Source organism: Chinchilla lanigera, unplaced genomic scaffold, assembly GCF_000276665.1.
Source record: "Chinchilla lanigera isolate Chin_1 unplaced genomic scaffold, ChiLan1.0 scaffold00106, whole genome shotgun sequence".
In the NCBI taxonomy this organism is placed as follows: domain Eukaryota; kingdom Metazoa; phylum Chordata; class Mammalia; order Rodentia; family Chinchillidae; genus Chinchilla; species Chinchilla lanigera.
Genome location: NW_004955507.1, coordinates 1,612,284 through 1,631,301, shown reverse-complemented (window position 1 = coordinate 1,631,301; position 19,018 = coordinate 1,612,284). Strand labels below are relative to the sequence as shown.

The 19,018-nt window shown below is 40.9% G+C and overlaps 1 protein-coding gene and 1 pseudogene across 23 annotated transcripts in view; both read left to right on the top strand.

Annotated features, from left to right (window-relative positions):
* The window catches only part of Sorbs1 (sorbin and SH3 domain containing 1), a 226,481-nt gene extending 217,746 nt beyond the window's left edge, over positions 1 to 8,735 (top strand). For 11 of the 23 annotated variants that reach the window (XM_013506186.1, XM_013506184.1, XM_013506189.1 and 8 more), the window contains 3 exons: positions 1,343 to 1,401; positions 2,687 to 2,799; positions 5,429 to 8,735. In XM_013506186.1, coding sequence (XP_013361640.1) covers positions 1,343 to 1,401; positions 2,687 to 2,799; positions 5,429 to 5,496 — 240 coding nt within the window. In that variant the 3' untranslated portion in view covers positions 5,497 to 8,735. Of the gene's footprint in view, positions 1 to 576; positions 637 to 1,210; positions 1,402 to 2,686; positions 2,800 to 5,428 lie in introns of all 23 variants that reach the window. The other 12 variants (XM_013506176.1, XM_013506177.1, XM_013506175.1 and 9 more) reach the window with 2 other exon arrangements.
* A 6,230-nt stretch (positions 8,736 to 14,965) lies between these two features.
* Positions 14,966 to 17,601, top strand: LOC102029208 (annotated as a pseudogene).
* Positions 17,602 to 19,018: the final 1,417 nt, after the last annotated feature.

Sequence of the window (19,018 nt, the reverse complement as noted above, 5' to 3'; positions counted from 1 at the left end):
AGATCTATGAAGTATGTCATATGCAGATTTTTCCAAAGAAGTGGTCTTGTTTGCTACTTTGAATATTACCCAGTATTCTTTTGCAGTTTTTGTAAGTATCCAATTGTGGCAGATCTAATAGTTTTACAAGCCTACTCTGCTAGAGGCTCCCAGTCAACAAATACTTAAACTGGCTTTGGGGTAGCAGCCCTTCCCTAGCTGCTTCTTAGCTGAGAGTGAGGTGAACAACTGTATGTGGCTCATGTAGGGATGATGTCTTTGCTCCAAAAGACATCCCTTTTATGTCTCTCTCCTGTGAATCTGGGGACCATGTGTTGCTTACTTTCACCTGTTGCAGCCATGTTTTCAATTTCCCATTTCATTGCCTGGATGCTTGCTTCTAACTCTGTACTTTTGCATTTTCTCCTCTGCATCCACCATGTTGTCATGGAGACTCAGTGGCCATGTGCCGCGGGTATCCTGTGTCATCTGAGTGTGATGGTGTGGTATGTGTATTTGCTCACTCTTTTATTTTGAATCCTTCACAATGTGACATCTGCTAAAATGTCTCCCTTATGATTTGCTTGGTGATCACAGCCTTCTCATCATTCATTGAGAGCAGGACCTGATCTCACAGAATCTGAAAAGAGCTATGTGGTAAGATGCCTGTTGAATAAGACTATGGTATCATTTCTAAAGAAAATGCTTACTGACTCCAAAGTTTAGAGTAATGACTGGTTAACTCACAGAGCCATTATTTACAAGAGTCAATGGCTATTGTAGTAGAACCAAATGTTAGGTCAACCCTTAAAAACAGCAGAGAAATTTAGAGATTATTTTTCCACTCTGCCTATATGTGAGATTAAATTAATGTATTAGTGCATGATTGGGGTTACATAATGGCATTTCTGTCCTGAGATAATTTCATTTGTAACAGTTACTCACTAATTACAGGCTTTTATGCTACTGCCCTTCTGTTTTTTAATATTCATACTAAATCCCAAATTCTTCTGTATCTTACCTGTTTTTCCATGCTTACACCTGGATTCTTCCTGTACTCCACTACTGGAATATCTATTTTTTTACCCTGGATCTTCAACTCTGTTTTTCCCTGGACTTATGTGCTTCGTCTGGAATGTTACATCTCTTCTCCTCTCTCTCTTTTTTTATTTTTGGTCCCCATGTTGACTGTTCTATGGGGGTATCTGGATATGTCGGGGCCACCTCACAGGAAGCAGTTTGCAATGAGATCATAAACATTGCCGAAAAATCTGTTCATTACTGCAGCACTGTCTCTCATCCCCTTGACTTTCATCACAAGGTATCCCCTTCTGACAATAAATCATCTTTAATCATTTCTCAGCAACCTCAAGCCCAGCAGCGAAGAGTCACCCCAGACAGGAGTCAAACCTCACAGGATTTGTAAGTACACTTGGCAAATTTTGGTTTTCATGTTCTTGGTGTACTTTGGCCCTAGACAGGAGATCACTGGCTGGCTATGGGTATAGACATTTGGAGAAATGAGAAAATCATTCCCTTCCTTCTCTGAGGGTTTCTAATGAAGGCCATGTTTCCTGTCAGTCACTGTGAAACAGGTGGTGAGTAAATAAAAGAGGTTGTGGACTACGAGGGGACAGAGCCTGGTGAAGAATTAACTGATATACAGGGGCAAAGGAGAGTTTTACTGCTGGCATTCAATGCTAGTTTCCCAGCAAACATAGGGAAAAGAGCAGTTAATTCTGACCAGAAATAAACAATTGTTTCCTTCATTCAAAAATTTATTTGATATTTCCTATGCTTTAGCATATAGGAAATTCTGTTCACAGAAGAAGGGGAGTTTGAAGCAAGCATTGAGAGAAAATTGGATCATGGGAACTAAAATAGGAAAGAAAAATATCTTTCCATATGAGACCACATATGCAAAGGCGTGGAGTGGGCATATACTTGTGTGACCACAGTAGATTGTTTATGAGCAGATAGATCTGAAGCTCAAAACAAGGATGGGACCAGATGGTAGGTTCCACAATGCAGTTTTGATTTTATTCTGCAGCTCCAAGGAATCCACTGAAGGCTTTTGAAGTGGACAACATATTGATCATATTTTTGTTTTAGGGAGATAATTCTGAAAACAGAATAGAATTGAGTTTCAGAGACAAAGGACTTAAATCATTGTTTAGAAGATACAAACCTAGTAAAGAAGTAAACAGGACCTTAGCTAGGACAGAATGGTCTCTTTGTACCTACGGAAGTATATGAGGTTACCCGCGGGGATACAGGCTAGCCAGAGATGTAGATGATGTTCTAGGAATGCTCACTTTCCCAGACCAGATCAGGTGACATGTGGTCAGCAGTGGCACCTACCTCCAAGAGGCCAGGGTAAGAAGCAAGAAATGTCCAGCAGATGTTCTTCTTGTCACCTGGAAAAATCAGTGTTGACCTCTGATATAGCACCATCAGCAGATGTTCCACTGGACAGGGTTAATGTAAGGTTGATGCTGAATGGGGGTGGGAGGTGCAAAGCAAGGAAAAATATGGACAGAGCCAAGACGTAAGCACATCTGCACCAGAGGAGGAGTTGGCAGAGTTGAATAATGCAAATGAGAGGATGTAACATTCATCAAATGTTGATAAGACAGAAATGAGGTTTAAAAACTCACTAGCCTTGTCAGCATTTGAGTCACTTACTATTCATTTTTCTCATTTGTAGCTATAGCTACCAAGCATTATACAGCTACACACCACAAAATGATGATGAGTTGGAACTCCGAGATGGAGATATCGTTGATGTCATGGAAAAATGTGATGATGGATGGTTTGTTGGTAAGAACATCATCGTGCTTTTCTTCCTAGTTGTGTATTAAAGCAAGGACTAGGAGTGACAAGCCGTGCAAAATGCAGTCTTCTTTGCACAAAAAGGAAAACTTTCTCAGTTTCTGTACCGTTCAATCTGCTCCAGAGATGGTGTTGATGTTACTAATGTTGGGGCTGAAAACCAAACATGACAGTGTCTGGAAGGCTAATTATCAAATTCATTATTGTTATTAATTAGATTTTCACTTATATTTTATTGTGTTTATATCTGTTTTACACTGGGAAATTTTATTTTTAAAGGTTTTATGAAACAATAGAAGAAAATTCTGATGAGGGCTCGGTCTCTGCCATGAAACTGAAGTATATGTGTAGATATCCCAAAGACCTTCATATTTACTCTAATAACCTTACTCAAAGAGTAACCTACTTCATTAAAAAACAAAGGAAGACTAGAGATGTAGATCAGTGTTAATGTGTTTGCTTAGCAGACACAGACCCTGGGTTCATCCCTTCAGCACTGCAAAGCGGCAACAAATAATTCATCTTTATAGGAAGGAAAGAAAAAAGTCAACATTTATTAAAATTCTATTACAGAGCCAAACACTGTGCTTGATATACTTTTAATGACATTCTTTCAACAAACATCCCTGCAAACGAAGATTTATCTGCATTTAATGATTCAAAAAGTGAGGGCCAAAGAAATTAAGTAACTGTAAAGATCACACACGTGGCAAGTTGTGAGGTCAAACTGTGAACTCAGGATGCTCATCCCTCCCCCGGCTTATCTTCTTTCTCCTCAGTTGTGAGCATAATGTTAGGAAGCACTGACTTCCTCATTGCTTTAATTTTCCCCTTTTTTCAAAGACCAGCTCTTCCCTGATCAGCATTTCCTAAGACAATGTCAGGCTGCAGTAATAAGAGCAGTGAGTCCTCAGCATACATGGGAAGACAGAAGGGTTTGTCTTGGCCTCACCAGAAGCTGAGAAAGTGAGCCAGTGTTCCCCAAGCTCCCAGAATCTGAGGCTGTCACTAGCTGAGTGGTTACCCTGAGTGGTTCTTTTCAGAAGAAAGTCAGATCTGAGAAGTCAGCAGCCACTGTAGTGCAGTGCAGTTCAGTAAAAGTACTAGGTAAGCCATACCGGAAGTTTAAAATTTTCTAGAGGCAATACTGAAAAAACTTCAGTGAAATTCTAATGTATTTTATAAACCTCTTGCTCGTAACATACCATTTGATCATGTAATCAATATAGAATTGTTTGTTTACGTTCTTTTCATACCAAGCTTTCAGAATCCAGGCTATGCTTTCTAGTTACAGCCCAGTTCACTGATGTCATGAAAAGCTCATTTTAGCCTAGCCATATTTCAGTTGCTGTCCCCGCATGTGGCAGTGATATTTGAGAATTCGGTGCTAGTGTGTGTTCGCTACTAGCGAACACACACTACGAAACTCTTCCAAGAGCATTTCCACTTTTGCGGAGCAGGGAGAGGGGCACGACTCTTTCGTAGAGGTACCCTAGACCCCTGGATGGGGAAATGTTTGGGGATGAATATCTTGCTAGTGTACCTCCATTACTACAAAAAGTATCTTAGCATTCAAAGTACAAGTAAAGTAGTCCAAAAGAACTTATTTTTCTTATCCATAAGGAGGGGTGCTAACCTGGCATTTTCCTTACCTGGAGTGAGCATGTTTGAGTTTCTTACCAGCGCTGGGTATTACCACCCCAGTTCTCTGCACCTGCTGGATCATCCTCCTTCAGGACTGAACTAGATGTCTTAAGTGACTTTAGCCTCCACCTGTTCTTTTTGCTTAGAAGTTTCACTTTGGCAAGGATCCAAACCCACCGGTTGCTGCTGCTTGAGCTGTTGTATTCAGCAGCAGGACACAAACATGAGGTCTAAGCCACCTGGGAAAAGGCAGTGATCAAATCAGGATGTCTTAAACTGAGATTAATGGAAACACAACATAGGTCAGCCCCTCCTGCTTTGGAGACTGGAGGAAAGGAACAAGATTAGGGACTTAACAGTTCTGGTCAAGGAGCAGCCCAAGAAGGGCTTTGTCGCAGAGGGTTCAGTGTCCTGGATCACTGGGACCTGAACAAGGTTGGTAGCAAAAGCAAGGAACCAGACTGTGGCCCAAGCTTCTGAGGGGAATGTCTTTTGCTGTGTACTCGTCAGGGACTGTTAGAAATCTTACAGTTTAGAAATTCTAAATCCTAGGTATCTTTGTGTTGGATAAATGTGCAAAGTCCTTCAAAAAGGAGAAATGTTTGAAAAACTAGTGAGTCAAGAGACCTGGATTCAGGCAAATTAGGAGCCCTGTGCAAAAACTGGGAGTCAAGAGACCTGGATTCAGATTTTACTTCTGACACTTATTCAATTAAGGGACCTCAGAAGTGTTGCTTGTGCTCTTTGAACCTGGGTTTCTCTTTTTGAAAAATAGGAATATTAGAATGCCTATCTTGCTTACCACCCAGCAAAAATGAGATAAGATAGAGGAAAGTGCTTGGAAACCATACACTCTTGTATAAATTGCAGGACTTTTATAAGGGACGCAGGCAGAAATCCATCTCTACAGTACTGTCCCTGAACTCAGTGGGTAGATCGTCTCATTTTATGTATGTGTGTGTTTTTTTTGTAGGTACTTCAAGAAGGACCAGACAGTTTGGCACTTTTCCAGGCAACTATGTAAAACCTTTATATCTGTAAGAAGATTGAAAAACACAGAGATTATTCTTATTGGAGAATGAAGCAAAATTCACACACCAGTCTCTTTATTTAAATATTGAACCAGTAGGAAAATTAATGCAGTGGATAAAGTAAGAAGTAAAAAAGAGGAATAGAGAAATGTTGTATTTAAAAGCTAAGCTTGTGTATCAAGGCTGAGCCATATGCTGGGCAAAAATAATTAAGGTAAATCTGTATTTACTTACTTGCTTCTGGAAGCTGCTCCAACCTTCCGCGCTCCTCCCCCACTTGGGTAACCTGACCTAAAGAAAAGTCCAGGAGTAGAGTTAGGCAGAAATGCTTCCTGCTAACCTGGCCTTAACAAGCCCCATATCAAAGGGGACCTTGAGCCGAAAGCAAGCTTTGGGATGCCACACAGGTCCCCAGCCATGACCCAGAGGTGCTGAACCTGAGCATCTACTGACTATCTGATCCTCCATCCCTGGCTACCCTGGAGAAAGCTGATCCCCAAGAGCTGCTAGGGTTCAGTGTAGGCTGCTATCCCTTGACGGGGTGAAAGTGCCCAGCCTGTCCGAGGTAAAAATCTATCCTCCGACCTCCTGAGGTCCAGGGAAGGAAATGGAGGCAAATTAGGAGCCCTGTGCATAATGGCTGTTGTGCAGCATTGCTGTCGATGGCTGTGATGTTCAGAGAGAAAAGCACAAAAGGTTCATCCTGAGAACTGAGGAGAAGATAGCCGGGCAGAAATGTTATATTCTTGTTTTCATGTGATCATGTCAGGAAGCCCTGCGGATCTGGAGATCACTTGCAACGTGTCCCTTTCCCTGGCTTTTGTAAACAATCAACTTCAGGGCAGTGCAGTTGCATTTATAAGGCCTCTGTTGCTAACCTTTTATTTCTGACTTGTGTTTGGCTGGAACAGTTTGGGATTGGTAGGCCTATTCTCATAGGAAATCCAGAGCAGTGTGTAATGATTCATTTAAAATGCATCAGTGTGTGTTGGCTTCTGGGACACCCGTGAGTAAGACACGCCCAGTCCTAGAAGGACTCCGTGTCTCCAGTTTTACACTCTAGAAGAGTTCAAGGGCTGCTCAGAATATAGACCTTAAGGCTGTGAATCCTGAGACACCTGATGAGACATCCCCACAGGGCAGAGTGCAGAAGCAGCTATTCTGCCACTAATGGCAGCCTCCAGGAAGTCTGTCTTTGATGGGTGCTGGATCTGAGGGAGTCCTGTGACACCCAGAGTTCTTAGTCACAACTGTGTGCAAGTTGTGACAGGGATGTCTGTCAGCTTCTCTGTTAGATCCTTTAGTGACACAAGGATAGAAGTGAAATGTTTCCTGCCTGCCAGGAACTTGGAGGTGACTGGGGAGACACAGAAAAGGACCTTAAGACAGACTGTGATAAGTGCTAGGAAGGTGTGCGAGGAAGAGAGGAGTTTCTCCTGGAAGGATCCTAGAAAGCATCGTCATACTTCTGTCTCCATTAGTTCATTTTTGAATAAGTAGGATGCCTGGAGAGCTTTTGTCCCAGGTAGTTTGTGGCTGGAAATACTTGGAAGTTTTTCCACAGCCTTCATACTCTCATTAGCCCCACAAATATAGGTTCAAGGTCACAAATAGATGTAGCAATTCTCGGTCATAGGTTTGTGTCCTGGAAGCCCTGGATCTCTCTGTGCATGTCTAAGAATTGCCCCAGAACCAGTGCTCCCAAATCTGGAGTCTTCACGAGTAAGCAAAATTTGTGTTCAGCACCCTGACTCAGCTGCTCTTCCAGATGCCCATCTTAGGATCCTACCACCGCCCACCAGTCCGCTGCAGTACCCTCACCTTCTTCATGTGCTTCTTTCAAGGAGGCTCTCAGGAAGAAACCAAACTGTAAATGACTCACAAGGGGAATGAATGTGTTACCTCTCCCCACAGACATTTGTTTTGAACTAAAATGGACCAGAGCCTTAATCCCAAGGAAAAAGACTGTGAAATTGTGCGGAAGGGGATTTCTGGATAGAAAGAGGCTTCATGATTTTCTTTAGGTCTCAGTGACAGTAAGTGAAAGGTCTGCTCCACCGTTCAGGAGCACTGTTGTTTCATTTTCTCCCTCTCTCTCTGAGGGAATACAGTAGAAATGCGTATGCACGTGCATCTTGCACGGCAGCATTACTCCCATTTTGGAATGTAATCCTTGTATTGGCTAATATGTTTCCTGGTCTTTCTTAGATGCAAACCATTAATAACGTGATATAATCTAATAGTCTTTTGAGGGGTGCTTCTTGATTAAGTAGGTAATTTTGAACACCTCTTTAAATACAGCTAGAAAATGAAACCAATTTGTAACACCACATTTGCATACAATGCCAGCCTCACATCTTTGTATATTGCCCAAAATCCAGGTATGACTCATCAGTTTGCCCATCTTTAATAAAATATGTTAAAATGCATTACTTTTGCTTCCTATGTATCACAAAACAAAGAACAAGTATTTCCAATTACTCTTTTGTCTTCAGACATTTAGTAATATAAAGTACCTATTTTTATGCTGAAATGTTTCTACAGGTTTATTACAGCAGGTGCAACTAACTGATGCATGTCTTGAGACACATTTTGATATATTAGCCATGCTTCCAGGCAAAGGCAAGCCCAAACTACTTATCTTTTGCAGTCTCTCTGGGATCAGTAAAAGAAGAAAAAAAAAATCATGTGCTTGAGAAGTGGGACTGTAAATATGTATATTTAACTTTGTATAGCCAGTGTACCTACCTTGTATAAAAAATAATTTTAAAAATTTGAATGAAAGGGGGGAGAGATAAGGAAGTCATGAAGTTTTTTGCTTTTTTATTTAAATGAAAGAATTCCATATAACTCACCTGCAGACTTTAGCACAAAAATAGCCATCATACACTGTTAAAATTTGCAACAATTATTTTCTTGGGAGGAGAAAGTATGATCTCAGTTATAATTTTTTAAAATTTTGTTTCATTGATGGATTTTTGCAGTCCTATTTATCTGCAGTAGCATTAAGTTCTATTGCTAGAATAGGTTACTACAAAAATACATTCTGAAAGAAAAGCAACTGACATGTATAACCAATTAATTTAAAGTGTTCCACTTAAATTACACACTGAGAGCATGTACTATGCAGGCACACTTTTTTTGTTCATTTATTTTTCTTTATTGCGGTGGATTTGATAAATAGATGTGTTGAATTACTATCTTTATTGTACATATTATTTAATAAACTTTCTTCAGAATTGCGTGGCATATGTTTGTTCTTGGAATTCATTGGTTCTTTTCTTCCCTTGACTAATTTTCCATATGATTCTTGCCATTTTTAGCCTTGGTGGTAGGGAAAAAAATCGAGTGCCTTCACACTGAATTACAACCCCAGTCCCTTTATCGTTTTATTAATTTTTTATTTTAAAACCGGGTCTTGCTAAGTCATTAAGTAACCCAGGCTGGGCTTGAACTAATGCTGTTCCTTCCCATCCTCCCAGAGTGCTAGGATTGTAGGCGTGTGCCACCTTGCTCAATTCTGAGTCACTTCCTCTCTGGCTTCCACACCTGTTTGAAGATGCCACTTCTTATTTTTCTCTCAATAACCTAACTCCATGACCCTGTCTAAATTGACTACCATTAGCTATTTCTAAAAAATACTATTTGATGACAAAAATAATGCACATGTGTTTTTCAAAGCAAAACTAAAACATTATAAGATATATACAGTAAGTCTTGATTTTCTCCTCAATACATAGGACAAAGACAGCACTTAGTTTTCTTAAACAAATTAAATCTGACTATGAATCTCCACTTACTATGGTAGTGTTATTGTTTGTGTCTGGATGTCCCCCAAAGCCTCATGTAGTTACCAGGGGCAGGCTTTTCAGAGGTGGCTTAATCTGTCATGTAATTGGTTCATAGTCTAATGCTGGGATAGAGGGTGTGAGTGCTACACCCACCCTGGAGTAGGTGCCTGCATACAATATATGGGAGGAAAAGAGGCTTGCTCCCTTTCCCTTCCATTGTTGCTTTTGGTATTTTTTGCCACCATGAACAGTTTCCCTGCTGCTGTGCCACCCTACCTTGGATCCAGCTGCTGATTATGGACTGAAACCTCTACAAACTGTGAGCAAAATAAACCTTTCCTCCCTTAACTTTGGGTGTTGAGCATTTTGACTCAGCTTTAGCTTTTTCCAAAATCGAGTGTATGAGAATGTGGACTTACATAAAATACTCAATTAAAATCACAAAAAAGCATAAAAGGTGTCAAAATTAAAATAGAAATAAAGAACAAGGGCATCAAATAGAAAACAGTAAAAATTGAGAATTATTCCAAATACATCAGTAAGGGTTTTAAATGTCACTAATATAAATTATCACTTAACAGAGATTGTCAGAGTTTAACAGAAAATAAAACTCAACTATTTGCTGTCTATAAGAATCCCATTTGAACCATAAAGACATATAGAAAGATAAACTCGAGGCTTTTAAAAGTAAATGGATACAACTAGAGACCATACTCACAAGTGAAATAAATCAGACTCACGTATAAACATCGTATTGTCTCCCTAGTGTAAGAAACTCAAAGAGTAAATAAGATCCAAAAGGTACAATAGATATTGTGAAAGGGAAAGAACAACTGGGATCAGGGGAAGGAGAAAAGGAAAGGGAAAAAAATACACACACACACACACACACACACACACTAGCTAAGATAATTGTACCACTAGTTTGTATGAATTTATTGAAAAGAATAGTTAGTACTTAACATTGTTTGATCAATTTTACATGCCTAGATCTGATAATCTGAGCAACTACTTTGAAGATAATCTGCAATATGATAACCATTGTTAATTTCCTATCATCTTGTTTTGAAATTTTGTATTTTTATTGTTTTTTATTCCCTTTAAAATAAAAAAAATTTAGAAGCAAAGGAATGGAAAAATACCACAATAACAGTAATCAAAGTGTGAGTAGTTGCATTTATTTCAGATAGAACAGACTTCAGAACAAATGAAGTTACCAGGAATTTTTTAAAAAAGGTATAACTGATGATATGAACAAATATATTAAAATTGGAGAGAGTAATTACAATTACTGTACAATTCTCATTTCTGTAACTGGTCAAGTGGGCATAAATTGGTATTTACAACTACAGTACTTCCTACTACCCATTCTGTATTCCCTTGATCTTCAGCAGGCATCTCAGCAGATCTTGGTTCTTCCCCCGGCAAAGTGACACATACCTTCATTCCTAAAGATTCTGGATCATTTGGCATTCTGCCTGGAGTGGATTGTTGTAGATTCTATTGATCTTAACAACAAGGCATGATAATACTAGAATGTTTCCTAAGGGATCTCCTGTACTCCAAGTCTATTCTTCCTTTCTCCCGTTACTCCTTGATAGCCTAGACCAGTCACCCCTGCCAACACCATAACTTCATTTTAAGCCTGTTCACTCAGAGACATTAGTAGCCCAAAATGAACAGGGGAAAATCTTAGTGTCCAGTTCAATGGAGTCACTGTTGTGCTTCTTAGTACAATTCTTCCCTCTCTGGAATGAAGATTTGTAGGCCAGCAGAGCATAAGGTAACAGGAACAGGAAGCAAAAATTTTGCTAGTCATTAAAGGTAATGGTAGCACCGGTCTTCTGACCGGCAGCTCGCTCCCTGCCTCGTAGGCCCCCGGAGGGAGGGCCTCCGGCACACGGGGAGCCACGGGTGGGGAGTGCCTGTCTTCCGGCTGGCTCCCTTCCTGCCTCATAGGCCCCTGGAGAGAGGGCCCCCGGCGCATGGGGAGCCACAAGCGGGGAGCGCTGGTCTTCCAACCGGCAGCTCGCTCCCTGCCTTGTAGGCCCCCAGAGGGAGGGCCTCCAGCGCATGGGGAGCCACTGGCAGGGAGCGCCTGTCTTCTGACTGGCTCACTTCCTGCCTTGTAGGCCCCCGGAGGGAGGGCCCTCAGTGCACAGGGAGCCATGTGGCCGAGAGTGCTGTGGTGCGCCAGCCTTCAGGCCGGCTGCCGCTGCTCAATTGAGAACTATCATGACACAGAGAAACAATGACACAATTGGCCCACCATGCACCGGCTGCAGATGCCCACCTAAGGACGTGTGTGAATCATTCAAACATGGAAAAACCCCTGGGAACACATGCTATACAACGGGCCATTCTTGCTCCTGCCATTGAGAACCAGAAAGGTCTAGAGTCAGCAGAGGAGCAGCTGCTGAACAAGGACTCGGAGAACAGGAGAATGCAGACTAAGCCCGAGGAGTCAGAGGTCCTGTGGACTGGGTTCATGAAAGCCGTTCGGAAGCTGTAAACCAGGAGGACCTTGCACAATACATGCAGAGACTCATTGGAAGCCATTCTTCCCCTGACAGTACAGGCTGTGGTGGAGCCTGCAACAGGAGAAGTCTGCAACAGGATTCCTGCTGCCTGTGCTGATGGTTGGGGAGAGGACACTAACTGGTTGTGGGGTCCCAATGCGATGGGAGGCTGGAGAGGAAACGCTACAAAAAATGGCTTTGGCCCCAGATGGCTCACTTGATTTTGGACAACCCTTAGGCTGTAACTATTTGTTAGAGCCTTCTTGCATATCTCTGTCTTCCTGAGAAACCACTTCCAAGATACCAACATGTATTACAGCAGTCATTGATATTTTCCTGCTAATCTATCCATAACTCTGTAATGTTTGTATTGTTCCTGTCCTATTTCATAAATGGATGCATGTTTATTATTATGTTTCCTACAACAACCATTGAGAATAGTTAATGATTATTCAATAGGTCACTCATGTATAGTTCTATTTATTTTCTTTTGAAGATACCTAAGTAGAGTACAACAACTATTGATAATCTCCTACCTCTTTTGTCTGTAACTCACTATTATTTGTCTATTTGTTTTCCTGAGAAACTATCTTGTAGATAACAATATGTAAAACAATAACCATTGATAATTTCCTACCACTTTGTCTGTAATTTGGTAAGCCCCCCCCATTATTGTTATTCTTTTACTCTTTAAAATAAAAAAAAAGATAAATTATAGTGCAGAAATGCAAACGTCCCCACTTTTGTCTGACATTTGGACTGTTAATTAGTTTCTGCTTATTGTTACATTCCATCTTCTCTGTTTTACTTGTGAATAAAATACATAAATGTAAATACATTTTTACATACCCAGAAAAAAAAATAAAATAAAGGTAATGGTGAGTGATGCTATTCCCACTTCTACCCTTTGATTCCTGGACCTATGAATCCTGGATATGAGAGACATGGTAACATATACAGTAGTGGATGCTGATTCAAAGCATATACTGCCTTTAGAAAAACCTCACCCCAGCCCTGCAAAGTATTGCTATGTAGCTGGTGTGTATTTGCATCTTAAAAAGGCTAGTCCACATTTCTATCAATCCAGCTGCTTCTGAATGCTGAGGAACATGGTAATATCAGTGAATTCCATAAGCATGAATCCATTGCCTCACTTCTTTGGCCATGAAATGTGTTCCTTGGTCAGAGGCAATGCTGTGTGATTAAGGCATAACAGTGGCTAAGGTATTCTGCAAGTCCATGGATGGTAGTTTTGGCAGAAGCACTATGTGCAGAGAAGATAAACCCATACCTGAAGTAAGTGTCTATGCTAGTAAGGATGATATACTGCCCCTTTCATGAAGGTAGCAGTCCAATATGGTCAGCCTACCACAAGGACACAAACTGATCACCTTGGGGAATGGTGTCATATCACAGCCTTGGTGTTGATCTCTTCTACTTGCACACTGGGCACTAGATCAGCCTTGGTGAGTGGAAGTGCTTGTTGCTAAGCCCATCATAACCTGCATCTCTGCAACCATTGCCATTTTATCATGAACTCATTGGGCAATGACGGGTGGCTCAAGAAAAAGGCTGACTGCTATCAGGTCACCCTATCCACTTGATTATTAAAGTCCTCTGCCAAAGTCACCTTTTGGTGAGCATTTACATGAAACACAAATATCTTTACATCCTTTGCCCATATGGAAAGGTCTGTCTACGTACTTCTTCCCCCAATGTCTATGTCATTAATTTTTCAGTGATGATCCTTGCAAGTCCCTGGCCATCTGGCCAGACCTTGACAACAGCCCACTAATCAGTATATAGTTGCACATCTGGCCATTTTTTCTTCTAGGAAAAATATCTGACTGGCTATACTGTCTGAAGTTCTGCCCACTGTGCAGATTTCAGGGATGTTCTGGAAAGGGGCTATAATGCTGTAGCTGTATATTTTCAGATGGTGCCTGAATAATGGTCAGAATCATCTGTAAACCAAGCCCTAGTCTTCTTTTCTTCTGACAGCTCACTGTACAGCACATTCCATGAGGCCATGGGCACATACTGGGAAATAGAAAGCCATATAGCAGGAGTAGAAACCATGGACATTTGGGCAACATCTTCGTGTAACTTACTTGTGCTCTCCAGACCTGCTCAGGCTTAATCATGTACACATCTCTTCCACTTAATGATGGACTGTTGCTGTACACATCGAACTTTATGACTTGATTGGTCAGATAATACCCAGCTCATAATTGGAAGCTCAGGTTGCATGGTAATTTGATGTATCATGGTCAAATGTTCATTTTCCACTAAGGCCCAGTAACAGGCTAGGAGCTGCTTTTTAGGAGGAGAGTAGTTGTCTACAGATGATGTCAGGGCCTTCCTTCAAAATCCTAAAGGTCTACACTGTGATTCACCTATGGGAGTCTGCCAGACTCCAAACAGCATCTCTATCTGCCACTGACACCTCAATACTATTGGATCTGCTGTATCATATGGCCCCTATGGCAGAGCAGCCTGCACAGCAAGGTAGACCTGTTGTAGAGCCTCTCTTGTTTTAGGCCCCTCTCAAAACTTGAGTGGCTTTCCAAGTTACTCAGTAAATAGGCTGGAGTAAAATACAAAAGTGAGGAAGAACGTATTGCTTCCAAAATCCAAATAGGCCATTTAGGTGTTGTGCTTCTTTTTTGATTGTACGGAAAGCCAGGTGCAATAACTTATCCTGCACCTTAGAAGGAATATTTCTGCATTCCCCACACCACAGGACTCCTAGAAATTTCACTTACAGTACCTTGAATTTTAGTTGGATTTTTCCTCCATCCTCTGGGTTGCAAATGCTTTGCTTTTAAGTGCAGAGTTGTTGCTACCTCATGCTCACTTGATCAGATCAGCATGATATCATCAATGTAATGGACCAGTGTGATACCTTGTGGAAGACAAAGACCATCAGAATCCATGCAGAGTAAGTATTACACATGGCTGGAGAGTTAGGTGCTAGGACAGTGAAGGTGTATTGCTGGCCTTGCCAGCTGAAAGCACACTTTCTGGTGGGTCTTATACATAGGTATGGAGAAGAAGGCATTTGCCAAATCAGTAGCCACTCACCAGATACAGATGTGTTAATTTGCTCAAGTATATAAACCACATCTGGTACAGAAGCTGCAAATGGAGTAACCACTTGATTGAGTTTATGGTAATTCAGCATCATTCTCTAAGACCAATCCGTCTTCTATGCAGGCCAAATAGAATTAAATGGGATGTATTGGGAAAGATACCACTCTTGTATCTTTCAACTCTTGACAGTGGCAATAGTCTCTGCAATCTCAGTCTCTCCAGGGACATGACATTGTTTTTTATTTCTTATTTTCCCAGGTATAGGCAACTCTAATGTCGTCTATTTGACATTTCAAACCATGATAGTCCTCAAAGTACAGGTTAGAGAACCAAAGGAATCTGCTAGTTATTAAGTAAATTACCTAAATTATGTATCCTGGAACTGAGACAATAACTACAGTATGAATTTAAAGATCTACTGAACCCTCTGTGAGTCATACCTTTGCTAAAACTCCATTGATCACCTGACCTCCATAGATCCCTAGTCTTACTGGAAGCCCGCAGTGACATTTTGGTTTCCCTGGACTCAACCATTAGTTCACAACCAGTGCCATTAGTCCCCAAAATGTCTGATCATTTCCCTTTCCCCAGTGTACAGTTACCCTGGTAAAGGGCTCTAGTGGATTGACAACTGGTGGTCAACTTATAACCCCCAGCTGAACTGAGTAAGCATGGTGCTGGTTATGGGAGGCCCACCTGAGGACTGTTGCCAGCAGCATAAGAGGCAGAACTGGAAAAGAAGTTAGGCTGCTGGGAGCAGAGAAAGGCTGTTGGGAGCTGATAGAAGCTGTGGGGAGCTGTTGGTTCTGCTGGAGGAGCTTGTCATGCTGGCTTTCCTGATGAACTTGGCTGTTTTCACCCTCCAAGGAGTTCAGGACCTTGTTGGCACTGAGAATAGCTTCGGTTCTCTTTCGGGGAGCTCTGCTTCTCACTTTCACATCACTTCCTGGCTCTGGAGGGGAAGATGGTGCACTGCCAATCTCCTGGAGAAGCTTGCTGCACTGGCTTTCTTGATGGGAACTCAGCCATCTTGATCATCAGAGGAGCTCAGGACTTCACTGTTGTTGAGGATGGCTGTGGTACCTTTCAGGGGAGCTCTGGTTCTTACTTTGCGCATCACTTCCTGGCTCCCGTGTAAATCCCTCAGCCTGCTAGCACAGATCCTTCATCCCACTGGCACAGACTTCCTAGATTCCACCACTGACCTTTGGGCCTTAGCAGTGCAGATCCATGAAACAGGCCTGCATGAGATATTGTTATGGGCTCTGGGCTTCCAGTTGGATTCGTGGGAAGCACTGTTATGAGCTGTAGGTCTTAACTTAGACTCATGCAGGACATTATCGCGGGATCCAGGCCCTCAGCTGGATTCTTGGTCTATAGTGTGTGGACAGATCTCCTGCACTCTTTTGTATATAATTATTTGGGTGACTATTATAAATAATCTTATAAAATATGTGTCCTGTATTACATTGTTCTCCCTTGCAAAATAAGCCCCAAACCAACACAAGGGCTATAAGTCCTTCTGGAGAAGGATGGGAGAAACACTGAAAGTACAAATAGTACAAATAGTACAAATTTTCAGTAGTGCACCAGAGTCCTTCCTCAAGGGGATCAAGGCATTCCTTCATTCAGAGGTTTCTGGTCTATAAATTGGCTGAAATCCAAGGACTGGTTGTGGGGCCATGATTCTCTTTTACTACAATTTGAGGTAGATTTCTGTTCATTTGCCCTTAAATTTTTCTGCTTTATAAATCTAGTAAAAATTCTTGCAGTTCCTGATGTGTCATCTTTAGCAGGTGTCACTTATATAATCTTATCTGGACACTTTCAAACCTTTGCTGCAACAAGAATCTTACAGACCCATTAGATACTATTGAGCAAATTCTTCCTACTTTGGTTTGTCTTCTTCATTACAATGATCTTGAAGTATCAGCAGATACCTGCTGGGCTATTTCTTATCTTACCAGTGGTCCAAGTGAATGCATTGAAGTGGTTGTAAAAATGGGAGTTGTGCCCCATGTGGTGAAGCTTCTAGGATCAAATGAATTGCCCATTATGACTCACAGGCTAAGAGCCATAGGGAATATTGTTACTGAAACAGGTGAACAGACTCAGATTGTGTTAGATGCAGGCGCTCTTGCTGTCTTCCCCAGCCTGCTCACCCACCCCAAGACTAATATTCAGAAGGAAGCTGCCTGGACAATGTTAAACATCACAGCCGGCCGGCAGGACCAGATACAAGTTGTAAATCACAGATTAGTCCCATTCTTCGTCAGGGTTCTCTCTAAGGCAGACTTTAAAAAACAAAAGGAAGCTGTGTGGACTGTGACCAACTATACAAGTGGTGGGACAATTGAACATATTGTATACCTTGTTCATTGTGCTATAATAGAACCATTGATGAACTTCTTAACTGCAAAAGATATAGAAGTTATTCTTGTTATTCTCGGTGCTATTTCAAATATCTTTCAAGCTGCTGAGAAATTAGGTGAAACTGAGAAGTTTAGTAAAATGATCAAAGGATGTGGAGGCTTGGACAAGACTGAAGCTCTACAGAACCATGAAAATGAGTCTGTGTACAAGGCCTCCTTAAACTTGACTGAGAAGTATTTCTCAGTAGAGAAAGAAGATCAAAATGTTGTGCCAGAAAGTACCTCTGAAGGCTATGCCTTCCAAGTTCAGGATGGGGCTTCTGGTACCTTTAATGTCTAAATGTACAGCTGAGGGAGGCATCATTTTTGTTGAGTACTATGTTAGGTATAAGTTTGTCTGTTTCTCTACTAAGAACTTTTTTTTTAAATGTGGTTTGTTATCGTAGCACTTTTTACAACAAAACTATACTTGAACAATTCCAAACTGTACACACTGTATGAAGCTTATCCTCTGAAGGTGTTTATTTCTATATGGAATTTCATACTTTGCAGTATCCTGTAAATAAAGATTAAATTCCAAAATAAGTCATTAAAGACCATATACTGTGAATTCTGTTTATATAAAATATAAAGAAAAGTGAAGGCAGAATGTAATTTGCTTTTTCCCTCTTCCAGTCTCTTCATATCATTCATTCTTTATGTGGCACTTAACTTGAGGGTCTGGCTCAAATCGCATAAATAATTCTTTAAATGTCATCTCATAGTATCTTTGACTCCTTGACAGTTTGACTTAAGACTGTTTTATCATATTTATCCAGTGCTACAAAATAGCTCAATGAAATAATGGTGAGCTAGAAAAAGGAATTTTTTTCCCCTAGAGTTGGCTTTTCAGGGTGTGTTCTGGAATCTACCTTACCCTACTTCAGTAAGAAACTTGCACTCATAGAAATATCCTTATGTTGTCTGTATTGCCATTATTATATAGTTTTTCAGCTTGACCCTACCACTACTTAAGTTCACTAGCCAAGTTTTTCTTCCTTGGTTAAACCTTTCAAATAGGGTGTCTGGTATTACTGAAATTTGCCACGCCAGCCTGTAAAATTTGACTGTATGCTTTCCTTTCTATCAAAAATACTCTCCAAAGAATGCTTCTTATATACATATGATATTCTTCACTTCTCAGTTTTATATGTTCCATTTCTTCTAAAATGTTGGTTCTATATTGAGTAACTGATTCTCTTCCTGTGTCTCAGAGAATGTGTATAGCAAAGTCTATGGCTATGGTATTATTTCAGATTAGTCTGCATTTCTGTGGCCCAGATTCTCAACAAGTTGAAGTCTAAGTAGATAAAAAATCTCCATCTGGTCTTTTAGCTCTATTATCATCACACCACTCATTCTACAAGGCTTGAAGGATTTTCCTTGCCTGAATTCCATTGTTGTTCTGGAGCATATTTCTCCCTGATCAGATCAGAACTCTCCACGACAATATTCATGCTTACTGTTGATTTGAAAACAATCTCATTTCTTTATCTGCCCAACTTCATTTTAGTCATACTCAATTGCTTTTTCTATCCACCTGATCTCTTTGCTATTGCACACTTCTGAGCCTCTACATGTAGCATTTGACCCATCTGATAGCCCTTACCACATAAATTTCAAGATGCACTCAAACATCAAGATACCCAGGAAACTTCTGTCTTTTTTTTTTTTTTTTTTTTTTGGTTTTTTCTCCGGTATCGGGAACCGAACTCACG